Below are 25,730 nucleotides of genomic sequence, written 5' to 3' on the forward strand. Positions count from 1 at the left end.
CTGACTTCTGAGGCCGGGTCCCGTGGTTGTCATGGTGACCCAGATGTTGTCATGACAACATCCGGGACACCAGACAGCCGGAAGATACTTTGATCATGAGCAGTGCACAATCAAAGTATCTTCTGTCTCTGCAGAGCTGACATCCTGTATAGCACAGGGATGGTGCTCCATCCCTATGCTATACAGGAGATCAGAGTTTAAAAAGTTAAAGTCCCATAGTGGGACAAAGTATAAAAGTAAAAAAAGTGTTAGAAAATGGAAGAAAAAATTGTAAAAATATTAAAAGAAAAAAGAAAAAAAATAATCCCCAAAAAATAAAAATATCATATACCCATCAATAAATATTATTATGAAAAAAAAACAATAAAAGTACACATATTTGGTATCGCCGCGTCTGGAACGACCTGACCTATAAAACTGTCCCACTAGTTAACCCCTTTAGTGAACACGGTAAAAAAAAAATAAAAAAAGCAAAAAGCGATGCTTTATCATCATACCGCCAAACAAAAAATGGAATAAAATGCGATCAAAAAGACGAATATAAATAAAAATGGTACCACTGAAAACGTCATCTTGTCCCGCAAAAAACAAGCTGCCATAAAGCTCCATCATCTGAAAAATAAAAAAGTTATAGCTCTCAGAATAAAGCGATGCAAAAAAATATTCTTTTTTCTGTAAAATAACTTCTATTGTGTAAAAGCGCCAAAACATAGAAAAACTATATAAATGTGGTACCGGTGTAGACGTACTGACCCAAAGAATAACGCTGCCTTATCAATTTTATCACACGCAGAACGGCATAAAAAAAAAATCAGTTCCTGAATTGTTGGTTTTTGTTTATTCTGCCTCCCAAAAATCGGAATAGAAAGCGATTAGCGATCAAAAAATGTCACGTGCCTGAAAATGGTACCAATAAAAAATTCAACTTGTCCCGCTAGGGTTAGGGTTGTGCTAGGGTTAGGGTTGGGGTTGTGCTAGGGTTGGGGTTGTTCTAGGGTTGGGGTTGCGCTAGGGTTGGGGTTGTGCTAGGGTTGGGGTTGTGCTAGGGTTGGGGTCGTGCTAGGGTTGGGGTTGTGCTGGGGTTAGGGTTGTGCTAGGGTTAGGGTTGTGATGGGGTTGGGATTTTTTCGAAAGTAAAGAAAAAAAATAATGACGATATGGCGACTAGTGTTGAGCGTAAATGCTCGCTACTTGAGTTTGCATCGGGAGCTCAGGTATGCACCAAGTATCGCGAGTGCTCGAGTGACATGCTCGAGTCTCCACCCCATATGATAAGCGGCCAAAAAAACCTCGCTGGGATTGCCTGCCATACACGAGCGATCCCCCAATGTATTTTTTTGGGTGTCTAACAACGTGAAACATGCAGGGTGGGGACTCGAGCATGTCATTTTAGCACCCACGATACATGGTGCATACCTGAGTACCTGATGCAAACTCAAGTAGCGAGCACTTGCGCTCAAGACTAACGACAAATTATTCAATATGATGACCTAATGTTATCAAATTCTGTGTCGTAGCTCTGGATTCAAAATGTTCACTATACCCCTTGATAAAATCCTTGAGGGGTCTAGTTTCCAAAATGGGGTCACTTGTGTTTTTTTTTCACTATTTAGGCGCATCAGGGGCTCTCCAAACACAACATGGCGTCCGCTCTCAATTCCAGCCAATTTTGCGTTTAAAAAGTCAAACCGTGTTCCTTCCCTTCTGAACCCTGCCGTGCGCCCAAACAGTGTATTTTCCCCACATATGGGGTATCAGCGTACTCAGGAGAAATTGCACAACAAATGGTATGGTGCAATTTCTCCTGTTACCCTTATGAAAATGCAAAACTGGGGCTGAAAAACATTTTTGTTGGAAAAATGTGAACATTTTATTTTTACTGCTCAATGTTACAAACTTCTGTGAAGCACCTGGGGGTTCAAGGTGTTCACCACACATCTAGGTAAGTTCCCTGAGGGATCTAGTTTCCAACATGGTGTCACTTGTGGGGGGTTTCCACTATTTAGGCACATCAGAGGCTTTCCAAATGCAACATGGGATCTGCTAATTATTTAAGCAAATTTCAAAAAGTCAAATGGCGTTCCGTCCCTACCAAACCCTGCTGTGCACCTAAACATTGGTTTTCTCCCACATATTGGGTATCAGTGTGCTCAGGAGGAATTGCACAACAAATTTTGGGGTCCATTTTTTTCTGTTACCCTTACAAAAATAAAAAAATTGGGGTCTAAATTAAATTTTTTGTGAAAAAATGTAAATGTTCATTTTTTTATTCCACATTCCAAAAATTCCTGTGAAGCACCTGAAGGGTTAATAAAGTTCTTGAATGTGGTTTTGAGCACCTTGAGGGGTGCAGTTTTTAGAATGGTGTCACTTTTGGGTATTTTCTGGCATAAAGGCCCCTCAAAGTCGCTTCAAATGTGATGTGGTCCCTAAAAAAATGGTTTTGTAAATTTTGTTGGAAAAATGAGAAATCGCTGATCAACTTTTAACCCTTATAACTTCCTAACAAAAAAAAAATTGGGTTCCAAAATTGTGCTGATGTAAAGTAGACATGTGGGAAATGTTATTTATTAACTCTTTTGTGTGACATATCTCTCTAATTTAAGAGCATGGAAATTCAAAGTTTGAAAATTGCGAAATTTTCAAAATTTTCGCCAAATCTCTGTTTTTTTTTCACAAATAAACGCAAGTGATATCGAAGAAATTTTACCACTATCATGAATTACAATATGGCACGAAAAAACAATCTCAGAATCAGTGGGGTCCGTTGAAGCGTTTCAGAGTAATTACCTCATAAAGTGACAGTGGTCAGAATTGTAAAAGTTGGCCTGGTCATTAACGTGCAAACCACCCTGGGGGGTAAAGGGGTTAAAACATGGCATACCAACAAGAGACAAAGACTGCAGCATCAAAAACGCAATGAAAAACTGCCTGTAACCTAATTTTATTAAATGGGAGCAGGAATGGCGCAGAAAATCTCTAACATGAAAAACTCCTTGTGGGAACGTGACTTTAGGCTTAATTCCCACAATGAGTATTTGGTAAGTTTTTGACTTTGCAGATTTTCTGCACCTATTAGGTAAATTAGATTACATGCATTTTTTCACTGTGTTTTTATAGCTGAGATTTTTGCCTCTTTTTGAGATGTCATGATTTAAATAAACCTGCTTTATTTTTGAAACTTCCTGATATTTGGCTTTGACGACTTTGACAAAACTTCATTGTTACAGTCATGTGCGAATTACATGCGTTTTTACCTATGAATTTTCCGCATCTAATGCAATTCTATGGAAATATCCGCACATCAAACTCAGCGTACATGAAAGAGAACTTGACATGTTGCAGATTTAAAACATGCAACGCGGGTCAGTTTACGCTGAATAAGACGCAACGTGCACACCTTCAGTATTTGGTCAGTTTTTTACCTCAGTATTTGTAAGCCAAAACCAGGAGTGGAACAATCAGAGGAAAAGTAGAATAGACACACGTCACCACTTCTGTATTTATCACCCACTCCTGGTTTTGCCTCAAAAATACTGAGGTAAAAAACTCACCAAATACTGAACATGTGCACGTGGCCTTAGGCTACATTCCCACTATGAGTTATTGGTGAGTTTTTATGCTGCATATTTTCAAAAAAATGCAAGCAACCTATTTTATTTAATATAAATGGTGGAGAAGAACTACAACAGCAAAAACTCACTAAACGCTCATCGTGGGAACATGGCCTAAAGAAAAGCACAGAGTGCATGAGATTGCTATAAATCCCATCCACTTTGCTGGAACTATAAGGCCATGTTCACACGTTCAGTATTTGGTGAACTTTTTGTAAGTGAAAACCAGGAGTGGGTGATAAATACAGAAGTGGTGACGTGTTTCTATTCTACTTTTCCTCTGATTGTTCCTCTCCTGATTTTGGCTTACAAATACTGAGGTAAAATACTGACCAAATACTGAACGTGGTGAACATGACACGTGGGAAAAAAAATAGTCAGTTTCTGATACGCACATGGATGTGTGAATGTAGTCTTAAGCCACGTGAACACGTTGAGCATTTGGTCAGTTTTTTTACCTCAGTATATGTAAGCCAAAACCATGAAAGGGTGATAAATACAGAAGTGGTGACGTGTTTCTTCTGGGCCACGTGCACACGTTCAGCATTTGGTGAGTTTTTTACCTCAGTATTTGCAAATTGTCTCTTCCGAGAGGAAGGGAACTAGAACCATGTCACTCTCCGCAAGGAGAAACTTTACATCAGTATTTGGAAGCCAAAATCAGGAGTGGGTGATAAATGTAAAAGTGGTGACGTGTTTCTATTCTACTTTTCCACTGATTTTTCCACTCCTGATTTTGGCTTACAAATACTGATGTAAAGTTTCTCCTTGCGGAGAGTGACATGTTTCTAGTTCCCTTCCTCTCGGAAGAGACAATTTGCAAATACTGAGGTAAAAAACTCACCAAATGCTGAACGTGTGCACGTGGCCCAGAAAAAAACACGTCACCATTTCTGCATTTTTCACCCTCTCATGGTTTTGGCTTACAAACACTGAGGTTAAAAACTAACCAAATACTGAACGTGTGAACATGGCTTTAGATGCCAATTAAATCTTTGTTCAGGATGAAATATCTGACAATGATGAATAAACAAACGGACAACGTCATTTCCTCATAATATGGTAAATTTGCTTTATTGATATGATATTACAAAAAAAAGGTACAATAGGTGCAGAATCTGGGCAGTTGTAAAGTTGCATATTATGCTGAGTGCACATAAAATCGGACAATCTATGACAAAGGGTCCATAGCATTGCCGAGAAACAATCCATGAAAGCCAACAGTCCACTGACAGCAAACAAGACAATATATCCTTCATATAGTGCAGAGGCCGCTCATTACAGCCACACAGCGGTGGCTGCTCCAGTTCTATGGAAGCCTCTAAATTGGTGAGAAAACTGCTGCACTTTGGCTCTGTAACATAAAGGCCCAATGCATCAGTAATCGTTTTACTTGTTTTTTATCCAATAAGGCAGATAGTGTATGATACAATACTGTGACAATGTTCAGAATGATTTACCAGAATGCAAAAACAAACACTCGATAAATTGACAGAGATACGGTTCTTCTGTGAATGAATTATATGAAAGTCCTTTAACTGTCTTAATGTATAGGATATGATACAATACGAAGACAAAACAATATGAAGACGTGGCTTGAGAATTTTGAAGTTGCATTTTTGCATTCAACTTGCGAAATCTGCTTGAAAAAAAACCCCAAAAAAACCCATGGTGGATCAAACAGATGCCGATAAAATATATATTTAACAGTCCCTGCAATAAGACGCTGCCGCATAGTGTGAGCGACAGACTCCCCAACAGTGAATGCATATGAACTTGATATGAAACATCAAACCTGAAGAAAAGACATCATTTGCATTGCGTTTACATATAGAAACAAAAACGACACACAAAAAAAGCACAGAGTTTTTTTAATGAAATGGCTCAGACCTGCTAACCACACTTTTTTTGTTTTTGCTTGTTTGTGTTTTTTTATAGATATATATACCAGTCGTTGTGCTGAAAAAATGGTTCTGTGAAAGGCAGCGAGCAAAATGATTTTCGATGTGTTTCTTGCTGAGATTTTTTTTTTTTAAATTTTATCAGTTTTTTTTTTACTCATTTTTTGGTAAAAAGCATTTACAAAGTTCTAAAAACTAATAGTATAAAATGTCATTAAAATGTTTCTTTCTTCTTTCTGATTCATGTCGCACACCTTAATTGAACTTCGATTGCCTTTGTTTAAACCACTCTGCGTCATCAATAAATAAGTCCGTTCATTTCTTTTCTTCCTCGTGTCCATCGTATTGCAATGTAATTTTTTTTTTTACCTTTGCCTTTATTTATTTTTTTATTATTATTATTTTTTTTTTTACAAAATGTATCATGGCTCAACATTGCAAGGAAATAATATTAATATCATATAAAAATGATTACACAGTAAAAATACCTAATTACATCCTCCCATCTCCATTTCTGGAGCCCTCCCTATACCCAAGCCCCATATCTCCTCCTTGATATGAAATAATATACAATTCAAGTAGTCTTCCCATTGTGTTTTATGGTACGGACAAGACAGGAAAACATAAAACAACCAATAAAGTGGCAATGCCATCAAGTCTGGCTGGTCGGTTGACTGTTTGGATGACATCAATGTTTTGCAGATTCCAAAAAAACAATAGCAAAATTATTCTTCTTCATCATTGTTGCTCTTATCAAAAGATGTCACTTCAAGGGTCAATCTTTTTGACAACTTTATATATTGGTTTATGCCATGTTGCAACTTTATCTAGTAGAAATCTATGGTTTTATTTTTACCTAGTTTTACATAGATGATATAAAACGTTAAAGGTTTCATCATCGAAATCACAGGGATCTTGTATAAAACGTATGCTTTAATAGACATAAAGACTTTAAAGTCCACCAGTACGTTTCGTAAGAGTTGCTAGATGGCATTTACAAAGCAATATGTTACAGCACCACTCCGGTGCTTTTTTTTGTTTCCTCCGCCAGTGGTATCATTAAAGCATGTTCCCAGACCCTAGTCTTTACTTACAAGCTGCTGTCTTCTGCTCTTCCCAGTGCCACTCCGGTCCCACTCAATCATCTTGTGACTGTAGTTAGTGACTTGCTGGAAGTCAGAGGTAAGGGTCACAAGCTCTCAGTGCAAGTCTATGACACCCACATTCTGTCTTTTATAGGCTTATATTCAGAAATGATCTCCAGTCCACCCAGCAATATCCAGCAGGTCACATCGAGCAGAAGACCACCAGAGCAGCGCCAGGAACACTTGAAGACAGTGTCTTGTAAGTAGAAGACTAGGGAAGGGAACTTACATTAGTGGCACCACTTCGGTGATGGAATTTAAAAAAAAGAAAACACTGGAGTGGTGCTTTAGTGTTGTCAGAAGGTTGTCACTGAAAATAAAACATTACTTTAGAAAGATTGCTCAGCAATTTAGCCAACCTGTTCAAGATCATTTTCTTTTGAGAAGAGATCCCTGAAAGATATTTCGTAGCAAATATTTTGGATCATTCTCATTGTAACAAAGTTGATAATTGTTTTTTGCTACTTTAAGACAATTTACAAAATATAAGTAAGCACATTATGAACTACGCCTGGAGTTGGGATCAATGCTCCCTGTGGATCACATAACCCGCCTTTGCCTATATGGCCATGGAGTAAATATTTGTGAGCCATCTCACCGTCTCACACTTTTTCAACTGCTCCATTTTTATCATGCTGAGCAAGCATTCTGGTAGTTTAGCAAGCAATAAAAATAAAGCTGATGAAATAAAATTACTGGTATATGTTGCTTTATTCATATTTATCAATCTGGTTTTTGTAGCAATGATCAAGATCAGTTTAGCTAACTTGAACCCAATAGTTTCCCCTGAACTCTTCTTAAAATATGGCAATTGCATCCTTTGCATGGCATTGGAATTTGAGCAATGACATAGCCTGTTACAGACAACTGTCCACACTCAAAGAATTCACTGCATCAGATTTTCGCTAGAAATCATGCTACGAGAAGACACTAACCATTCCAACATAGAATCTTGTCTTTACATTGAAGTGAGAGAATATTTTTTTGCAAGAATCCTGGAATGTACCGTTTTTAGCTGTTGCAATGAACCTGACAGAAACTTTTTGCTATGTAATCTGAGAGCACCATGATATAGCGGCAGAGACCCTGATTACAATGATGTGTTACTTACTGGGTTGTGTTTTGCTGTTTCAATACAATCAGTGTTTTATCAGCAGGAGATTATCATTACAGGACTACGTGTCTCGTGCCTCCTGGTCCAACCACACCCCCAGCACTGATTAGCAGCTTTCTGTCAATATACATTGTACACAGAAAGCTACCAATCAGTGGTGTGGGCGGGGTTATACAGAGCTCAGCATTTAGAGAACTGCTACATCTGCAGCAGAGAAAACTATGATTTTATCACAACTGCTGAACTCAGTAAACTAAGTGAAACATCACTGGAATCAGGCTCTCTGCCCCTACATCATGGAGTTGTCAGATTACATAGCAAAAACCTGCAGATAGATTCCCTTTAACTAGTAGAGCACCACATAGGCCCTGATGTTCAACTAGATAGGTGCAAAATCTTCTCCATATATTTCCTAAAAGTTGTAAATTACACTACCGCTTGCATAGAGGGAAAGCAGCCATTCGATGATGCAGTTTACTGAGAGAGTCTTGCAATATACTGTAACTCAACTGCATGTGCAAACTGTATGGATAGAGATGATCATTACTACAATCATTCCTCCCCATATAGTTTCTATACTCTCGGCAGCACATCTCCAGCTTAGTGGATGTGCTACACATTATCAATGCTTGCATAAAAGATGTGATCAGCCGGTATATGAGTATTTGTAAAATTATGGTACGATCACTGGCATTGGGGAATGATTCAGAATGAATCCTATAAATGTTCAGACAATCATTGGCCTATGTATAAGGGACTCAAGTCTAGAACTTTCTCAGTTCTAGAACAATTCCGTTTTGAATTGTTGTTGATGGCTACAGCTACTCCAGACTGATATTAAAGGGAATGTATCATCAAAAAATGACCAATTATTTAAATCATGTTTTTATGTTAAATGAATACTTCCTGAAAAGACAGGAAGTACTATGCTAAAATAGCCCCAGTGGCCAGTGTGGAAATTGCAGGATTTCTAATTTTGCTTTTTTTTTTTTTTTAATAAAAATTGTGATAAGAAAAAGTAATGTTAAAATAAAAAAAAACATGTAACACAAAAATCTGATTTAAGAAAATCGTTATTTTCTGATGACACATTTTCTTTAGGAACACTTCAATGGCATTGTGTATTCTGAAATTACTAAGTATTATCACCTAGTTGACCTTTTATTAGTAAATACTATGGTGCAGATAAACTCCTTAATTTAGATGTATCCATCACACACTGCCATAAATCTCTGTTCACAATCCCATCAAACAACCTATACTCAATAATGTCTTGGTAGAATTCTTAAGGATCAAGGCTAAAATGAGTATAAAGTGTGTAGTGCAATTAGCAATGCAGTGCTATAAACTGAATAAACAGGATTCTTGACTTTTTATTTTATATGCAAGTGCTTAGCGGATAAGTGAATGAAGTGAAAAATCCAATAAAAAGAGATAATTCCATTAATTACTAGAGCATACAATTTAAAAATTCAAATCGATCCATTTGCAAAGTAAGTGTTGGAGCTTTTAATATAAGATTTAGTAGCTTTCTATACAATTAATTTAAGGGGTTGCTCAAGATTTGAAAAATGCTCTGCTTTTTTGCCCCAAAACAGACCCACTAAAGGATATATCTGGTATTGCAGCCTGGTCCCAATCTCTTGAACAGACCCACTAAAGAATATATCTGGTATTGCAGCCCAGTCCCAATCTCTTGAATGGCACAAACTGCAATATCAGACACAGCTATAGACAGCAGTGGAAATGTTCCCGAAAAAAAAGACTAATTTATCTAATCAATTTCAGAAAATTCTGTCATTTGCTTATTTACGTTTGCTTTAAAGAGAATATGTCACCAGGTTTCTGCTACTCATCTGAGAACAGTATAATGTAGAGCCAGAGACCCTGATTCTAGCAATGTGTCAATAACTGAGCTGCTTGCTGTAATTTTTATAAAATCACAGTTTTATCAGCAGGAGATTATCACTAGAGGACTAGTAAACCTGCAGCTAGGTAGCCTTACCCCGCCCCCAGCACTGATTGGCTGCTTTATGCCTATAAACAGTGTAAAGCTGCCAATCAGTGGTATGGGCGGGGTTATACAGAGCTCAGCATCAAGATCTGCAGCAGAGAAAACTGTGATTTTATCAAAACTGCAGCAAGCAGCCCAGTAAGTGACACATCGCTGGAATTAGGATTTCTCCCAGCAAAAACCTGGTGACAGATTCCCTTTAATTACAGAAATGTGACCACATATTTTTTTCTTCAAGTGAACTGTTTGGTCTGCTCAGTTTTTTATTGAACCTGCATTACTTATCTGTCACATTCTTTCATGGCTAAATGGCAATTGGGTTGATTTAATTTAAGAATAACATATTGTAAGGAGGGTGATTTTGTCATCCAAAAAAGTATAAAATATTCAATGCTGCATTTATTCTTACCTAAATGTAAAGTCCATGTAATAGGTTGAGGTGGTATCTCCATAAACTGCGTAGAATCAACAGACTATACTATGTACTATAGAAAAACAGTTCTGCATGGGTGTGACTAACTACCAATATAATGACATATTGTAATTCCCTTTTCCTTTGGTCTGGGATAGACCACACAACATCATTCCATACTGTCGTAATTGTAGATGAATGGCTTCATTGTAAGTAACACTACACAATTCCGAGGAGGGAAAAATAAACTTTTCTTAAAACGAAAAGCATTTCTTTTTTTCAAGTTCAATAACTCATCTATTTATGTCCAATCTATGGCAAGGATTCATTCATCTACGGAAGCCAACGCTGAATGCTTTCCGCCTTGTATGAACCCTAGATTAAATCTGAAATTTCAGTCCAGCTCTTCCCCCTCATTTTAACTTTAGCACCAAAAAGACATCATATTTAAAATATCATGTCTCCTTCTTCATTGCTTTACAAAAAAAAAAAAATCCCATAAAAATAGTGCTCGACTTTTTTTTACCTTTTTGCAAAAAAAAAAGTAATAGAATATATAGATATATTATACATATATAAAATCATTGTAATCTGTGGCATATGTGCAAAGCAGACAGCGCTCCAACTCAAACTAAAAAAAAAAAATATAGCCTTCTGCCTACTTCCTCTTCGTTCTTTCTTCGTTTTCAATTATTAAAAGGTGCAAATACATTTGGAATCTTGCGCTCGGCCCTAAGATACCAAAGACGGCAACACACCACCATGAATAATGCTGCAAAGCTTGGTGACACATAGGAGCCAAGTAAAAGAAAAACCTCAAAAACCTTGCATGCCCTTGGAGTCTCAGGCATAAAAAAGGTGCAAAAAAAAAATTTGGACACACAATAAATGCTACAGAAAAATAAAGAGAACATTAAGTAGCGTAGAAACCAGGCATAAGTCATGGAAGACAAAGTTCCCTTTCTGCACTGATTTTGCCCTTTCTACCCTAAGGTAATTATTGGGATGGCTTTTTTTTACAATACTTCCATTGGTAGAATATTTTTGTTTCTTTCCTTCTTGGCACGTTTAGGCCTTGATGTGCCGCAACAAAGACAATTTTTTGCATATTTCTGTGCGTGTATAGACAACTGCTTTTGCGTCTTTGCATACAAGTTCACATACACACACGTAAGGTTCTAGTTTGAAATGCAGTAAAACAAAAAAAAACATAGAAAAGGACATAAAAAAAACACAGAAATATTTCCCACCAAAAACAATGTTGTTCCTGCTTTGGCGTCTCTCATTTTGCTCATTTTTGTCTCTTCTGTGAGGTGTCACACATGGAGTTTTTAGGCTTCACTTCTGTCGATGAGCTTGTTCTCCCTCCCATTCTGAGATATCAGAAGAAAAACAATCAAATTCTAGAAACAGAAAATGAAGGCAGTGGAATGTTCTTTAGTAGTGATTTCCAGCTCAATCGTGGGACGGATCTGAGCCTTGATGAATGAGATGAGGCTGCTTCGCAGGTAACGTAGATAGTGGTCGATGTGCTATAACCTGCTGAGATTCTTCAATTTGCTGCACCCGCAATCGGTATTGGCGAGCACGAACAATGGCCGGAACCCCTCTTCGTAGACGCTGCGTGGATTTTCTTTGCCAAATGTCGTATTTAGAGTACTTGTGAGAATGCTTGTGATAGATGTCCTACAAGATAAAAGAGATGCAATTATTTATTAGTAAATGCTGTACACATTCATTTTACAAACACCCAAAAAAATTTGAAAAAAAAAAAAGAAATGATATGAAAAATGTAAAGGTCTAAAAATCAAAGACATTCTCCAATACAAATTATATTACTTATTGCATGAAGTTCTCTTGTTTTCATGTTCCTGACTTCATCAGCACTAAAAGCTAGTCAAAAACTAGGTCCCCATTATTTGTGGGGATTTTTTAGTTTTTTTTTTAAAGTCACTTTTCTTTTTTGTCTTGTGGCAAATTTTTCAAAATGGAGCATGTGGTTTATGAATTTTGTGCAAAGTAAAAATTATCTTTATTTTTGTACTCTTAGCCTTTTTTTATGATTTTTCAGTGCACAGTTTCCTAAATGACACAAAAATTGGGCAAAAATACCTGGCGCACATAAAATCATTCCAGTGAGGGGACTGGAGTACGTATGTGACAAATTTTTGTGACTTTTCAAAAAGTTGCAAATGATTAATCAACCAAAAACATATGGAAAACCTAAACTATGTCCAAGAATAGCGGACATAGGAAAAAACTGACAAACTCATATACAATAGACGTTTAAAAGGTGCAAATTAAAAGAAGAATTAGGAGCAAAATAGTCTAAAAACATCAAAAACTAGGCAGACAAAATAATGAATCAGGCCCAAAATTTTAGCTTTGACTAAAAATTTGTCTTCCCCACTCGCTTTTTCTCAGCTATTCTAACTCGGGGTCCTAATATGTGTGACAGAAGGTAACTTTAATTTTCATGAGTGTAAAGTGCTGCGGAATATGTTGGCGCTATATAAATAAAAATTATTATTATTATTATGAGTGCTCTAAGTCACCAAAGGATTGTGGTCTCCCTCTGGCTAAGGGTCTTCAGATTTCCCCTAAAGCTAAAATGGTCAGATCGTTCCTGCATCCCTCAGCAGACACTCTAATGGTTAAAAGGCCTTCGGCCAAGCTGACTGCGCCCTCATCGTAAGCACAATCTCACGGTCAAGTCTTCATTTTACTGTTCACTTTTACTCAGCAGATTCTTGACCAGATTAAGATTACAGAAAACCTGACACCTTCACACTCACCTTGTTCAGGGATGGCATCGCTGTGGCAGGTGCAGTGGATAGATCTCTCTCGTTTTTCACGGGCTTCGCACAGTATGTCTCCAGTAAATCTAGGTCACAACTTCGGAAGCAGCATTCCTCAACAATTCCTCTGTTAGGCCTGCGATTGGAGCGGCCGGCATTCTTTTCTAGAAGACAAAAAGTAGTTTATTAACATTAAGTAAAACTCATCTGATAACATCATAAAAAAATAGTAGGCTTATGGTTTAGTCCTATATTAAGCCTTAAAAATAAATACAATTACTGTTAATAGTGACAGAACATTGGCAGTGTGATAACGTATGGGTCCAGTGCACGATATAATTAAGGTTGACCTAGTAGTGTCCAGAAGTGAACATCTCCTTCTGTTTAGAACCTTAATAGGGTTGTCTGATATACTAGAACAGTCATCAATACTAGAACAGTGTTGGTGAGACACCCAGCACCTTTGCCGATCAACTATACCCGGTGCCGGTTGCTGGGTCTAATTAGTTGCAGAGTTGCACAGCTCCATCAACTGCACAATGGCCTTCGAATGGGTACGCCAAATCTTCCCTATTCAAATGAATAGGCGGGATCTGCAGTAGACACTGCAGCCACTATGCAGTTAACGGAGCTGTACTTCCATCCGCCACTGGCACCAGGAACAGTGACAGATGGCTGGTTGCCTCCTGCTTTCAGGTCACTCATGTTTCAGTGACCTGTCAGAAGGAGACAGAAGGAAGGCAGGGGGTGGGGAATAGGGAGAGAGACAGGAGAGATCTAAGTACAGAACCCGCCCACTGCACTTGCAACTCATTAGCATACAATTTCACCTTTGGATTTCTTTAAAACAGCAAAATGGACTTTTAGAAGCAAGGTAAGGATTTACTCAGCATTAAAGCATCTTTAAACACCTGCCATTAGTTTGGGGTTTAAAAACCCTGATGACAGGTTAAGCAAATAGGAGATAAGGTGCAGGACAGAGCAACTGCAACTAAACAATATGTGGGTCTGCTGTGTTTCACCCTATACATTATTGTTGTCTGACAACCACCAGAGCAGATGACATCTGATTGGCTATGGTTTTGGACCCCGGCTAATCTGATATTGATGACCTATCCTAACGGTATGTCATCGATACGTAAGTCCTTTAAAAACAAAGTGAAGTTCTCAACTCCACCTCTGCTTGTCATATGTGGGTATTTTAGCAAATTACAAATAAGTAAGGTTGCTCATAGGTTGGCTATGAGGTTGCACACGACAAGTAGAGCTGGACTTCTGTTTGCCCTGCACACCTGCCGGCAGAATTTGCATTGGCTATGGATCTTCAGTCTCCAATTGTTTCTATAAAGTAATATAAACAATGATGATATTATACCTGGTCTATTTGTTCCCCAATGTTTATTTCCCAAGAAGAAGAGGGCTCTCTTTCAAAGAATCCAAAATATAGCAAACACACTAGTGGGTTTAAATAATGAGAGACCCCTATAAGTATCATCTGCAGAAAACACTTTTCTAACGCAATGGAGCAAATTTTGGTAAATCAGGTAACTCTTCTTTTACTCTATTGTTTGTATAATTTCAATAGTCCTTTAGTTCTGTGATCTTGATTTCACAGTCTGGACGGCTCTTGCCTCTTGGATCATTTCCACTCTTATAGGGACAGGATTCCTGGAATCGCAGACACCAGCAGTTTCTGGTCTCAGGCCAATTCACCAGAATCCTTTTTTTTTCTACTTTTTTTTGTGCTAAGGCAATATTCAAACCTGACCCAAAAGTTGAAATCTTGAAAAAAAATCAGAGAATTTCAATAGCTCCACAACTGTACGTTCATAACACTCTAATAAAACAAACAATCCATGTGTAATCCACTAATCAAACGTTATGCAGATTTAGCTCCTCTGGACGTTTATCGTCGTATTCCTAAATGGCCTGAAGATGTCAGATAAATATTCATGTCCCTCAGCTCAAATACCAGCAGAGTAAGCCATGTAAACAAGAGTCTTGGATTTCACTCTTGGATAGGGGGTGTCACGCTAAGCTCGCTCAGCTCTTTTCCATTAATTCTGCTTTGGTATGTTAACCCTTCTATGGGTTATCATAAGAAATAATGTATAAAACAGCAACGTGAAAAATATACATGGCATGGAGATGATTAGATTCAGCATAAACATCATTTGCCCCATTAAAATCGACTGAACCTAGACATAGACAGTAGATAAAAATTTGACACATCTACCAATTTCATAGGTATTGATTGACAATATAATGTAAAAGGAGACCTCTTGTCTGTTCTCTGCTGACAAATTTCAAGGTAAAATCTGATCAGGCTTTTTGGATTTCAACATACACAATCCTTTGTAAATGTGGGCTGAAGCGAGCATATCTCTTATGTGTATGGCCAGCTCAGGGTTGCTATGATAAGCTTATTGTCACACAAGGTGAGGGAAGGAACAAGTGTACAATGATGGTAAGAGGGGGAAGGGAGCCCAACAACTAGGGAAAGTGGGAGTGGAGACCCCTAGGCTGATCTAATATCACCCTGACTACCCTATCGTCCCTTAATAGGTTCCGCACCTATCACCAAGAATGGAAACCTAATTCCTGAATGTCCCTAGAGCAACGACCTAGGTAGGGAGGGGACGGGGTGAACACTAGTCAGGCCCCACTGTAACTAAAGACAACAAGGTAAACATCAAAGGGGATACACTTAGCTTGAGAAGACACCTGAGAGATGGTGCCAACTGTCCTCCAAGGTAGCTCCAAGAAGAAACTAGCTGACTACTAGTACTCCAAGCCTGGACAGAGGAACATAGAACTATCACCAGCGACTCTCTGGAGACACTGAGAGTTTTTAACCCCTTAATAACATCTGACGTACTAATACGCGTCTGTGCCCTGGGACTTAAGAGCCAGACCCGTATTAGTACGTCATCGCGCGCGCACACAGGCTGTGCGGGCACGATCGCCGCCGGGTGTCAGCTGATTGTCACAGCTGACACCCGGTACTATGTGCAGGGAGCGGTCCTGCACCGCTCCCAGCACATTAACCCCCGCGATGCTGCGATCGAAGTCGATCGAAGTCGATCGCGGCATTGCGGGGGCAAGGGGAGGTGATCGGCGATACTCACCTCCTCTTCCGGCTTCCAGCGCAGTCTGCAAAGGCTTCCCGGGTGTTGCCATGACGACCCGATGTCGTCATGACAACATCCGGGTCACCAGAGAGCAGGAAGATTGCTTGGACATGCGCAGTGCATCTCCAAGCAATCTTCACACTGTGCACTTCTGACAGCCTTCATGGCATAGGGATGGTGCTCCATTCCTGTGCCATGCAGGCGATCAGAAAAAAAAAAGTGAAAGTCCCAGAGTGGGACAAAGTAATAAAGTGTATAAACTGTGTGAAAGTGGAAAAAAAAAAAAAATGTGCAAAAATATTATAAAAAAATAAAAAAAATAATACACCAAAAATAAAAATATAATGTACCCATCAATAAATATTATTATAAAAAAAATAAAAAAAAACCAATAAAAGTACACATATTTGGTATCGCCGCGTCCGGAACAACCTGACCTATAAAACTGTCCCACTAGTTAACCCCTTCAGTGAACACGGTAAAAAAAAAAAAAAAAAAACGAAGCAAAAAACAATGCTTTATCACCATACCGCCAAACAGAAAGTGGAATAACACGCGATCAAAAAGACGCATATAAATGAAAATGATACCGCTGAAAAAGTCATCTCGTCCCGCAAAAAACAAGCCGCAATACAGCTCCATCAGCCGAAAAATAAAAAAGTTATAGCTCTCAGAATAAAGCGATACTAAAAAATATTTTTTTCTGTAAAATAGCTTTTATTGTGTATAAGCGCCAAAACATAGAAAAATGATACAAATGTGGTACCGCTGTAAACGTACTGACCCGAAGAATAAAGCTACCTCATCAATTTTACCACACGCGGAACAGAATAAAAAAAAAAAAAAAAAAACAATTCCTGAATTGTTGGTTTTTGTTTATTCTGCCTCCCAAAAATCGGAATAGAAAGCGATCAAAAAATGTCACGTGCCTGAAAATGGCACCAATAACAACGTCAAGTCATCCCGCAAAAAACGAGCCGTCACATGACTGTCTGCCAAAATCTGGAAAAGTTATAGCTCTCAAAATATGGCGATGCAAAAACTAGATTTTACAAAAAATGCGTCTTTTAGTGTGTGACAGCTGTCAGTCATAAAAACCCCATATGATTCTGGCATTGCTGTAATCACACCGACCCGAAGAATAAAGTCATCTAATCACTTATACCGCACAAGGAACGGCGTCAAAAATAAACTCTTGGGTTAGGATTGGGCTAGGGTTAGGGCTGGGTTTGGGGCTAGGGTTGTGCTGGGGCTAGGGTTGTGCTGGGGCTAGGGTTGTGCTAGGGTTAGGGCTGGGGTTGGGATTTTTTTCAAAAGTAAGAAAAAAAGATGACGATATGGCGACTAGTGTTGAGAGCAAGTGCTCGCTACTTGAGTTTGCATCGGGTGCTCTGGTATGCATTGAGTATCGTGGGTATTTGAGTGACATGCTCGAGTCTCTGCCCCATATGCTTCGCGGCCAAAAAACTTTACGGGGATTGCCTGCCATGCACGAGCGATCCCCGCATGTTTTTTTTTGGGTGTCTAATAACCGTGAAACATGCGGAGCAGGGACTCGAGCATGTCACTCGAGCACACGCTGTACATGGTGCATACCTGAGTACCCGATGCAAACTCAAGTAGCGAGCACTTGCGCTCAAGAATAATGACAACTTATTCAATATGATGACCTAATGTAAACAAATAATGTGCCGTACCTCTGGGTTCAAAATGTTCACTATACACCTTAATAAAATCCTTGAGGGGTATAGTTTCCAAAATGGGGACACTTGTGGGGGAGCTCCACTGTTTAGGCACATCACGGGCTCTCCAAACGCGACATGGTGTCCGCTAACAAATTGAATGGAAAATCGGCTCAAATTGTTAGCGGACGCCATGTTGCGTTTGGAGAGCCCCTGTGTGCCCAAACATTGGAGCTCCCCCACAAGTGACCCCATTTTGGAAACTAGACCCCCCAAGGCACCTATCTAGATGCATTGTGAGCACTTGGAACCCTCAGGTGCTTCACAAATTGATTCATAAAAATGAAAAAGTGTTTTTTTTTTTCACTTTTTCATTGTTACGAATCAATTTGTGAAGCACCTGGGGGTTCCAAGTGCTCACTATGCATCTAGAAAGGTGCCTTGGGGGGTCTAGTTTCCAAAATGGGGTCACTTGTGGGGGAGCTCCAAAGTTTGGGCACACATGGGCTCTCCAAACACAACATGGCGTCTGCTAATTATTCAAGCAAATTTTACAATCAAAAAGTCAAATGGCGCTCCTTCCCTTCCGAGCCCTGCCGTGCGCCCAAACAGTGTTTTTTCCCCAAATATTGGGTATCTGCGTGCCCAGGGGAAATTGCACAACAAATTTTGGGGTCCATTTTTTCTTGTTACCCCTGTGAAAATAAAAAAAATTGGGTCTAAAGTAACATTTTTGTGAAAAAAGTTAAATGTTCATTTTTTTCTTCCACATTCAAAAAATTCCTGTGAAGCACCTGAAGGGTTAATAAAGTTCTTGAATGTGGTTTTGAGCACCTTGAGGGGTGCAGTTTTTAGAATGGTGTCACTTTTGGGTATTTTCTGTCATAAAGACCTCTCAAAGTGACTTCAAATGTGATGTGGTCCCTAAAAAAATGGTTTTGTAAATTTTGTTGGAAAAATGAGAAATCGCTGGTCAACTTTTAACCCTTATAGCTCCCTAACAAAAAAAAATTTTGGTTACAAAATTGTGCTGATGTAAAGTAGACATGTGGGAAATGTTATTTATTAACTCTTTTGTGTGACATATCGCTCTGATTTCAGGGCTTAAAAATTCAAATTTTGAAAATTGCAAAATTTTCAAAATTTTCGCCAAATTTCCGTTTTTTTCACAAATAAACGCAAGTGATATCGAAGAAATTTTTCCACAATCATGAAGTACAATATGTCACGAAAAAACAATCTCAGAATCAGGGGGATCCGTTGAAGCGTTCCAGAGTAATTACCTCATAAAGTGACAGTGGTCAGAATTGTAAAAATTGGCCCGGTCATTAACGTGCAAACCACCCGCGGGGCTTAAGGGGTTAACTACCAAGCAAGGGTGTGTCAATTAATAGCAGAAGGTGGAGGTCACTGCTGGGTCCTAAAGGGAGACGGATATCACTACACTATAGAGATGAGAGGATCAAGAAGGCATCTGCAATGCCAGGCGCAGTGACCTTCTACAGCCGGATCCAGAATGACTGTCTGTCACACTTGATACACCCGTGACACTTACATAAGCAAGCTCTCTTCTGTAGCCAGAACATCCAAAACATCCAGAGCCATCCAAACCAAATTACCTTTTTCAATGTTTCATGGTCAACGCTAAACTAAGATGAGCCATGGTATGCATCGATTGAGCAGTTTTTGTCATCTCCTCCCGCACACAATCTCCAATGTCTGTAGAAGAAAGTTCACACTCTTTTGGCAAACGTTTGCTATGATTGTCAAATGGAAAAGGCCAATGGAGATTTCAACATGAGAATTAAGAAGCAAAGGAAGTATGACTAGAATAAACCAATCATAGTGTCTTCACTTGACTTGTACAGGTCATATACAGAATAGACTTGGTAAACTAAACAATTTATACAATGGATATCCTGTTTCATAAAAAAAACACTTTACTGTCTACCTTCCAGCACATAATGCATCCTGACATATTTATGAAATGTTAGCCTTTAGAGCTACATGGTAACACATCCCAAAGTCATTACTTAATGCACTAAAAGCATATCTGAGGCTATGTTTACATCACCTAATGAAACCTGTTTAACTACGTTAAAATTTATCGGCGCCATTGGTGTCCATTGTGCAATGCATCTGGCATTGTGTTGTAAATGGAGCATAACACAAATGTGAACAGAGCCTTAGTGAGATAATGTTCAGTCTCCGTTGTATGTTTGTTTTAGGGCTGGGAAAACTTTCTTACAGAGGCCAGCACACTTCGGTAGATGCCGACTAGATATTGTTAAAACCACCTGACTCAGGGTGAAATGAAGGATAGGCACTCAAAATTACGCCAAATCAAACATTGTCAGAAATATGTAAGTATTGGACAAAACAGGAGCTATATCAAGCTTGGACTGGCACACAGGAGAACAGGTCAATCTCCCGGTGGGCCTCTCGCCCTCTTGTTATTTTGCACAGTACACATAATACAGCAATTACAAATAAGGGAATCATCATTCATTTAACCCAGTTAATTATGTGTGGAAATTTGTATTTATTTTGCAAATATTATGGCATGTAACTGAACTGTGGGCTCCAAGAGTCAATGTCACTTGTAGGTCCTTGGCTCTCCAGTCCAACACTAAGCCATATGACCAAGTTTAAAAAAAATGGTCTTCTCGAAGGGTGGTGCTCTCTAAACAGTAATCCAGTATCCATAGAATAGATGTTTTTCACAAATGTTGTAGATCAGCAGGTTTTTTCATACATCTATTAAGTAGTATTATTTCTACCAACTAAGGTCAGCAGAAGATCCTGCTCAGTGATGACAAGCTGAACTCTATGGTCAGTTTTTCTATGGCGGATATTACAAGGATATAAATATCAATAAAAATCCAAGTGAATCTTTCTTGGATTCTTGAGTACTTTGAACACAGAGAGGATTTGGTTTGTTCTTGTGAATTTCTGCCACGTTAATTGATGAGCATTCATAAACAAACTGTACTTTCCTGTGGAGCACTAAAAGTTACTGGACTCAAAATGTGCTGCCTATATATGTGCAGGCCTGATATGTTGATATACTGAAGTGTTGATTCAGCCTGTACCCTACAGATGTTTCATGTCATTACACATAAGAGAAAGAATCCATGTTCATGTGGTTCACTGTTTACTTCGCCAAAGTTGCTTAAAAAGATCTCCAACTTCTAAATAGTCGGTGGAACTAAAGCTGTTGGGTTTGGACGACCTTGTGATGTGGCCACTTACCAAATCACTATGTTTGATCAAGAGAGTTATTTATACGTGCAGATTTTTTATAGCATATTTCATAGTGTTAATTATGTATCTATTTATTCTAAAAATCATTTTCCCCCTATAATTACAAACTACCAAAGGAAAGGCTGGCATAATATGGAAAATTTGGAAAAGCTGTCTGACTTGTATTTGCTTGTTCTGTTGCTGTCTTTTATGGTATAAATTATACAAATAGGATTTAGGACAGTGGGCAGCCATTTTTTTCCAGAATTTAAAGCAATAAAACAGATAGACCAGACATTGACATTATCAGCATTTTTATGTGAAATTTATATTTGATGTCCTAACAAAACAAAATATAAAAATCGATTGACCTTTTATGGTTCTTAAATTCTGTACTTTACAGTAAAGCATTTCAAACTCCTCCTAGTCTAAGCATGGGTGGGACTTCTGTCCCACTAGGAGAAATTATTGGCTTTTTTACAGTTGCATTTTTTCTTTTCTTTTTTTTAAGTAGGTATTTATAAACAATTATAGTATATATTGAATATGCCATATATGTCTGAGGGAAAGTGGCTGGAGACCATTAAAAGAAAATTTGTAGTTCACATTAGCTTCCATTCCTGATATTGGAAGAAATGTAAAGACGTTTGTACCAGGAAAATCCCTACATTTTATATTCATGTACAATCTTGATTTGAGCACAATGTCACACATTCATCCGGCAGAGTAACTATGGCTGGGTATAAAGGATCGGAGGGTACTTTGAGTGCTGCCATATGATGCATGTCATTCAAAAATAACATGGCACCATATTTTTTCATGGATTCTATATGTACAGTACAGACCAAAAGTTTGGACACACCTTCTCATTTAAAGATTTTTCTGTATTTTCATGACTATGAAAATGGTACAATCACACTGAAGGCATCAAAACTATGAATTAACACATGTGGAATTATATACTTAACAAAAAAGTGTGAAACAACTGAAAATATGTCTTATATTCTAGGTTCTTCAAAGTAGCCACCTTTTGCTTTGATGACTGCTTTGCACACTCTTGGCATTCTCTTGATGAGCTTCAAGAGGTAGTCACCGGAAATGGTCTTCCAACAATGTTGAAGGAGTTCCCAGAGATGCTTAGCACTTGTTGGCCCTTTTGCCTTCACTCTGCGGTCCAGCTCACCCCAAACCATCTCGATTGGGCTCAGGTCTGGTGACTGGAGGCCAGGTCATCTGGCGTAGCACCCCATCATTCTCCTTCTTGGTCAAATAGCCCTCACACCTCCTCCTCCATGCTTCACGGTGGGAACCAGGCATGTAGAGTCCATCCGTTCACCTTTTCTGCGTCGCACAAAGACACGGTGGTTGGAACCAAAGATCTCAAATTTTGACTCATGAGACCAAAGCACAGATTTCCACTGGTCTAATGTCCATTCCTTGTGTTCTTTAGCCCAAACAAGTCTCTTCTGCTTGTTGCCTGTCCTTAGCAGTGGTTTCCTAGCAGCTATTTTACCATGAAGGCCTGCTGCTCAAAGTCTCCTCTTAACAGTTGCTGAAGAGATGTGTCTGCTGCTAGAACTCTGTGTGGCATTGACCTGGTCTCTATTCTGAGCTGCTGTTAACCTGCGATTTCTGAGGCTGGTGACTCGGATAAACTTATCCTCAGAAGCAGAGGTGACTCTTGGTCTTCCTTTTCTGGGTCGGTCCTCATGTGAGCCAGTTTCTTTGTAGTGCTTGATGGTTTTTGCAACTGCACTTGGGGACACTTTCAATGTTTGCCCAATTTTTCGCACTGACTGACCTTCATTTCTTAAAGTAATGATGGCCACTCGCTTTTCTTTACTTAGCTGCTTTTTTCTTGCCATAATACAAATTCTAACAGTCTATTCAGTAGGACTATCAGCTGTGTATCCACCAGACTTCTGCACAACACAACTGATGGTCCCAACCTCATTTATAAGGCAAGAAATCCCACTTATTAAACCTGACAGGGCACACCTGTGAAGTTAAAACCATTTCCGGTGACTACTTCTTGAAGCTCATCAAGAGAATGTCAAGAGTGTGCAAAGCAGTCATCAAAGCAAAAGGTGGCTACTTTGAAGAACCTAGAATATAAGACATATTTTCAGTTGTTTCACACTTTTTTGTTAAGTATATAATTCCACATGTGTTAATTCATAGTTTTGATGCCTTCAGTGTGAATGTACAATTTTCAAAGTCATGAAAATACAGAAAAATCTTTAAATGAGCAGGTGTGTCCAAACTTTTGGTCTGTACTGTATCTATGAGAAAATTTGCTTTCATATCAAATCAGCACCATGAAGAGGAATGGTATGCAGGCTATGAGTATACGGGCAGTTCCTTATTGCCTTAATGTAGATTAAAATGGTTGTCTGGCACTATTTATTTTTTTACTATGGGCATAAGTATTAACAGGCATGTACTTGCTACCTATGTGCCTATTGTCCCCTGTGCAATTTTGCGTCAACCGAACAGCGGCTTCTCTTCAGCTGTGCTCTATTGATGGGGTTTCACTGCCGATGTCATGCTGATTGACAGTCGGCTCCCCGCTGCCTTACTTCGGGGAGCTGTCTATCAATTAAGCATGATGTCGTCAATCATGCCCCATCGACAGAGCAGCAGCTTCTCTTCCGCTCTGCTTTATTGATGAGGCACGACTGCCGATGTTGTGCTGATTCACAGTCGGCTCCCCGTTGCCTAACTGTGTTGAACCGGCTGTCCATCAGCATGACTTCGTCAGTCACTCCCTGCCGATAGAGCAGCCCGGAAGAGAAAGAGCTGCTCTTTTGATGTGAAGCAACTGAAAAATCGACAGGAGCAGCCAGTGACTGCTCTGTGCTGGCACTGGATAGAACAGGCAGGTTGTTAGAAACTACCTGCCTGTTAGTTTTTCAGTACATAGTAAAAAAAAAATGGACTTGGCTAAAAGCTTTAATTTTGTTTCTCTGTAGCGACGATTTAGAATAAATTTTAGATACAGGCTGGAGCCAATAAACATATATTAAAGGCTTCTAGCCCAACCTTCTAGTCCTATGACAATCAGTAAAAAATACCTCACAACAATAAATACTTCACTTGACTGTATAACATTAGAATAACAGAAATCAAGTGTACTTTGATAAGCAGTGTCTGGCTACATTAATGGCACCAGATTTAGTACCTTTTTTATAATAAAAAAAGGATATAAAAACATTTCTTTGGACAGATCTGCCTCCACAAACAAAAACAACGACTCCCACCGTTTAAGACTGGCCATTCTACAAAGTAGAATGAGACATATGAGAACTACAATTACAGTTGTGTATTGTGCAACTTTTTTACCTTATATTTAAAACTAGTCTCTACTTTCCAGTTACCATAATGGAAATCTTTTAGCTCCTTTATGTTGCTCACTGAGGGCAGAGAACAGAAAAAAGTAATTCCAGGCATGCTGATATTAGTTGTCCGGCATGCATAATGTGCTGCATGTTTTGAGATCTGCATGAAAATATGCATATGATATGTATGATACGTGGGCTATACCCACCCTCCAGCCTTTTATTGACAGCTCCTATGTACAGAAATGGGAGGCCTAGGGTGGGGGATAGCATGCATATAATAAATACATCAGACTCAAATTTCTCATAAACTGTGAAATAATTATGACCTCCACTACTTCATGCAGGTAACCTTTAAAGAGTTACTAAACTTTTTTTAATGTAATTATCGGTGACACATTGCAGTTTCCAAAGATATGATTTTTTGTGATATACTTCATTATCATATTTTACTTCCTCCTCACCCGAACATTGCTCTACAGTGCTGTTTCATTGCAAGTCCATGCTCCTTTAGAAGCTGCTTTCAACTGCTGCTCTGCAAAGATCAGTACACTATATTCAATCAAAGTACAGGACTTTCCCTGTCTGAACCTCTCTGATTTGCTTCCAGCACCCTACCATGTACTCAGACTATTTGAATATAGTGTACAGGTCTTTGATGAGCAGCAGTTAAAGCAGATTGTAAAGGAGCATGATCTGTGCATTTAAAAAGCATTTCAGAAACAGTGTTTAAGTGAGAAGGAAGCAAAATAAGATAATGACGTATATTGCAAAAAAATTATTACTTTGCAATTTCTGTAGTACTATTAAAGAAAAGTTTACTCTTTAAGGAGTTGCATTAGGAACAATTTGACTATTCTAATAGAAATTGATTAATATCTGAATCACATGCCTTTCTATATGTCCAATTAGGGAATAACAATGTCATAAAGTGGGTCCTTTGTGTGAATTAGAGCGGAGAGCTGCTAACAAAGAACCTTTCCCTTTCTGGGGAACTCAGCTATGTTTCACATGGTCTGCCATTACACTGTATGGCCGCCATGTAATGGTGCTAGAAATATAAGGCCAGCTGCCTATTCCCATTGCAATAATAAATTATTGATGGTAGTTTCTGATGACGGATCCACTCTCATGTCTTGTGTTCAGGTGATTGATAGGCCATGGCTGTATTTATGTTTTGTAGTAACAGTAGTAGCAGCCATAATAAGCGTGAGCTGTAATAACATCCATAATACCCATGTTATGTGTCTAGGACTGTAAATTAACTCGATCCCTTTGTAGTGTAAAGACAGTGATCACCAAAAGTGTATATAGGCACTGAGACCACCCTGCTACATT

General features: G+C 38.8%; 1 protein-coding gene across 1 annotated transcript in view; it reads right to left on the reverse strand.

The window, feature by feature from the left end:
• Nucleotides 1–4,661: 4,661 nt before the first annotated feature.
• Nucleotides 4,662–25,730, reverse strand: part of IGF2 (insulin like growth factor 2) — a 49,905-nt gene continuing 28,836 nt past the window's right edge. The window contains exons 3-4 of the mRNA XM_073658743.1: nucleotides 12,996–13,162; nucleotides 4,662–11,886 (exon numbers count right to left, since the gene is read on the reverse strand). Coding sequence (XP_073514844.1) covers nucleotides 11,656–11,886; nucleotides 12,996–13,162 — 398 coding nt within the window. The 3' untranslated portion in view covers nucleotides 4,662–11,655. The remainder of the gene's footprint in view (nucleotides 11,887–12,995; nucleotides 13,163–25,730) is intronic.

The sequence above is a fragment of the Phyllobates terribilis genome, unplaced genomic scaffold (genome assembly GCF_046119375.1).
Source record: "Phyllobates terribilis strain yellow unplaced genomic scaffold, ASM4611937v1 Scaffold_13__5_contigs__length_258822181, whole genome shotgun sequence".
In the NCBI taxonomy this organism is placed as follows: Eukaryota; Metazoa; Chordata; class Amphibia; order Anura; family Dendrobatidae; genus Phyllobates; species Phyllobates terribilis.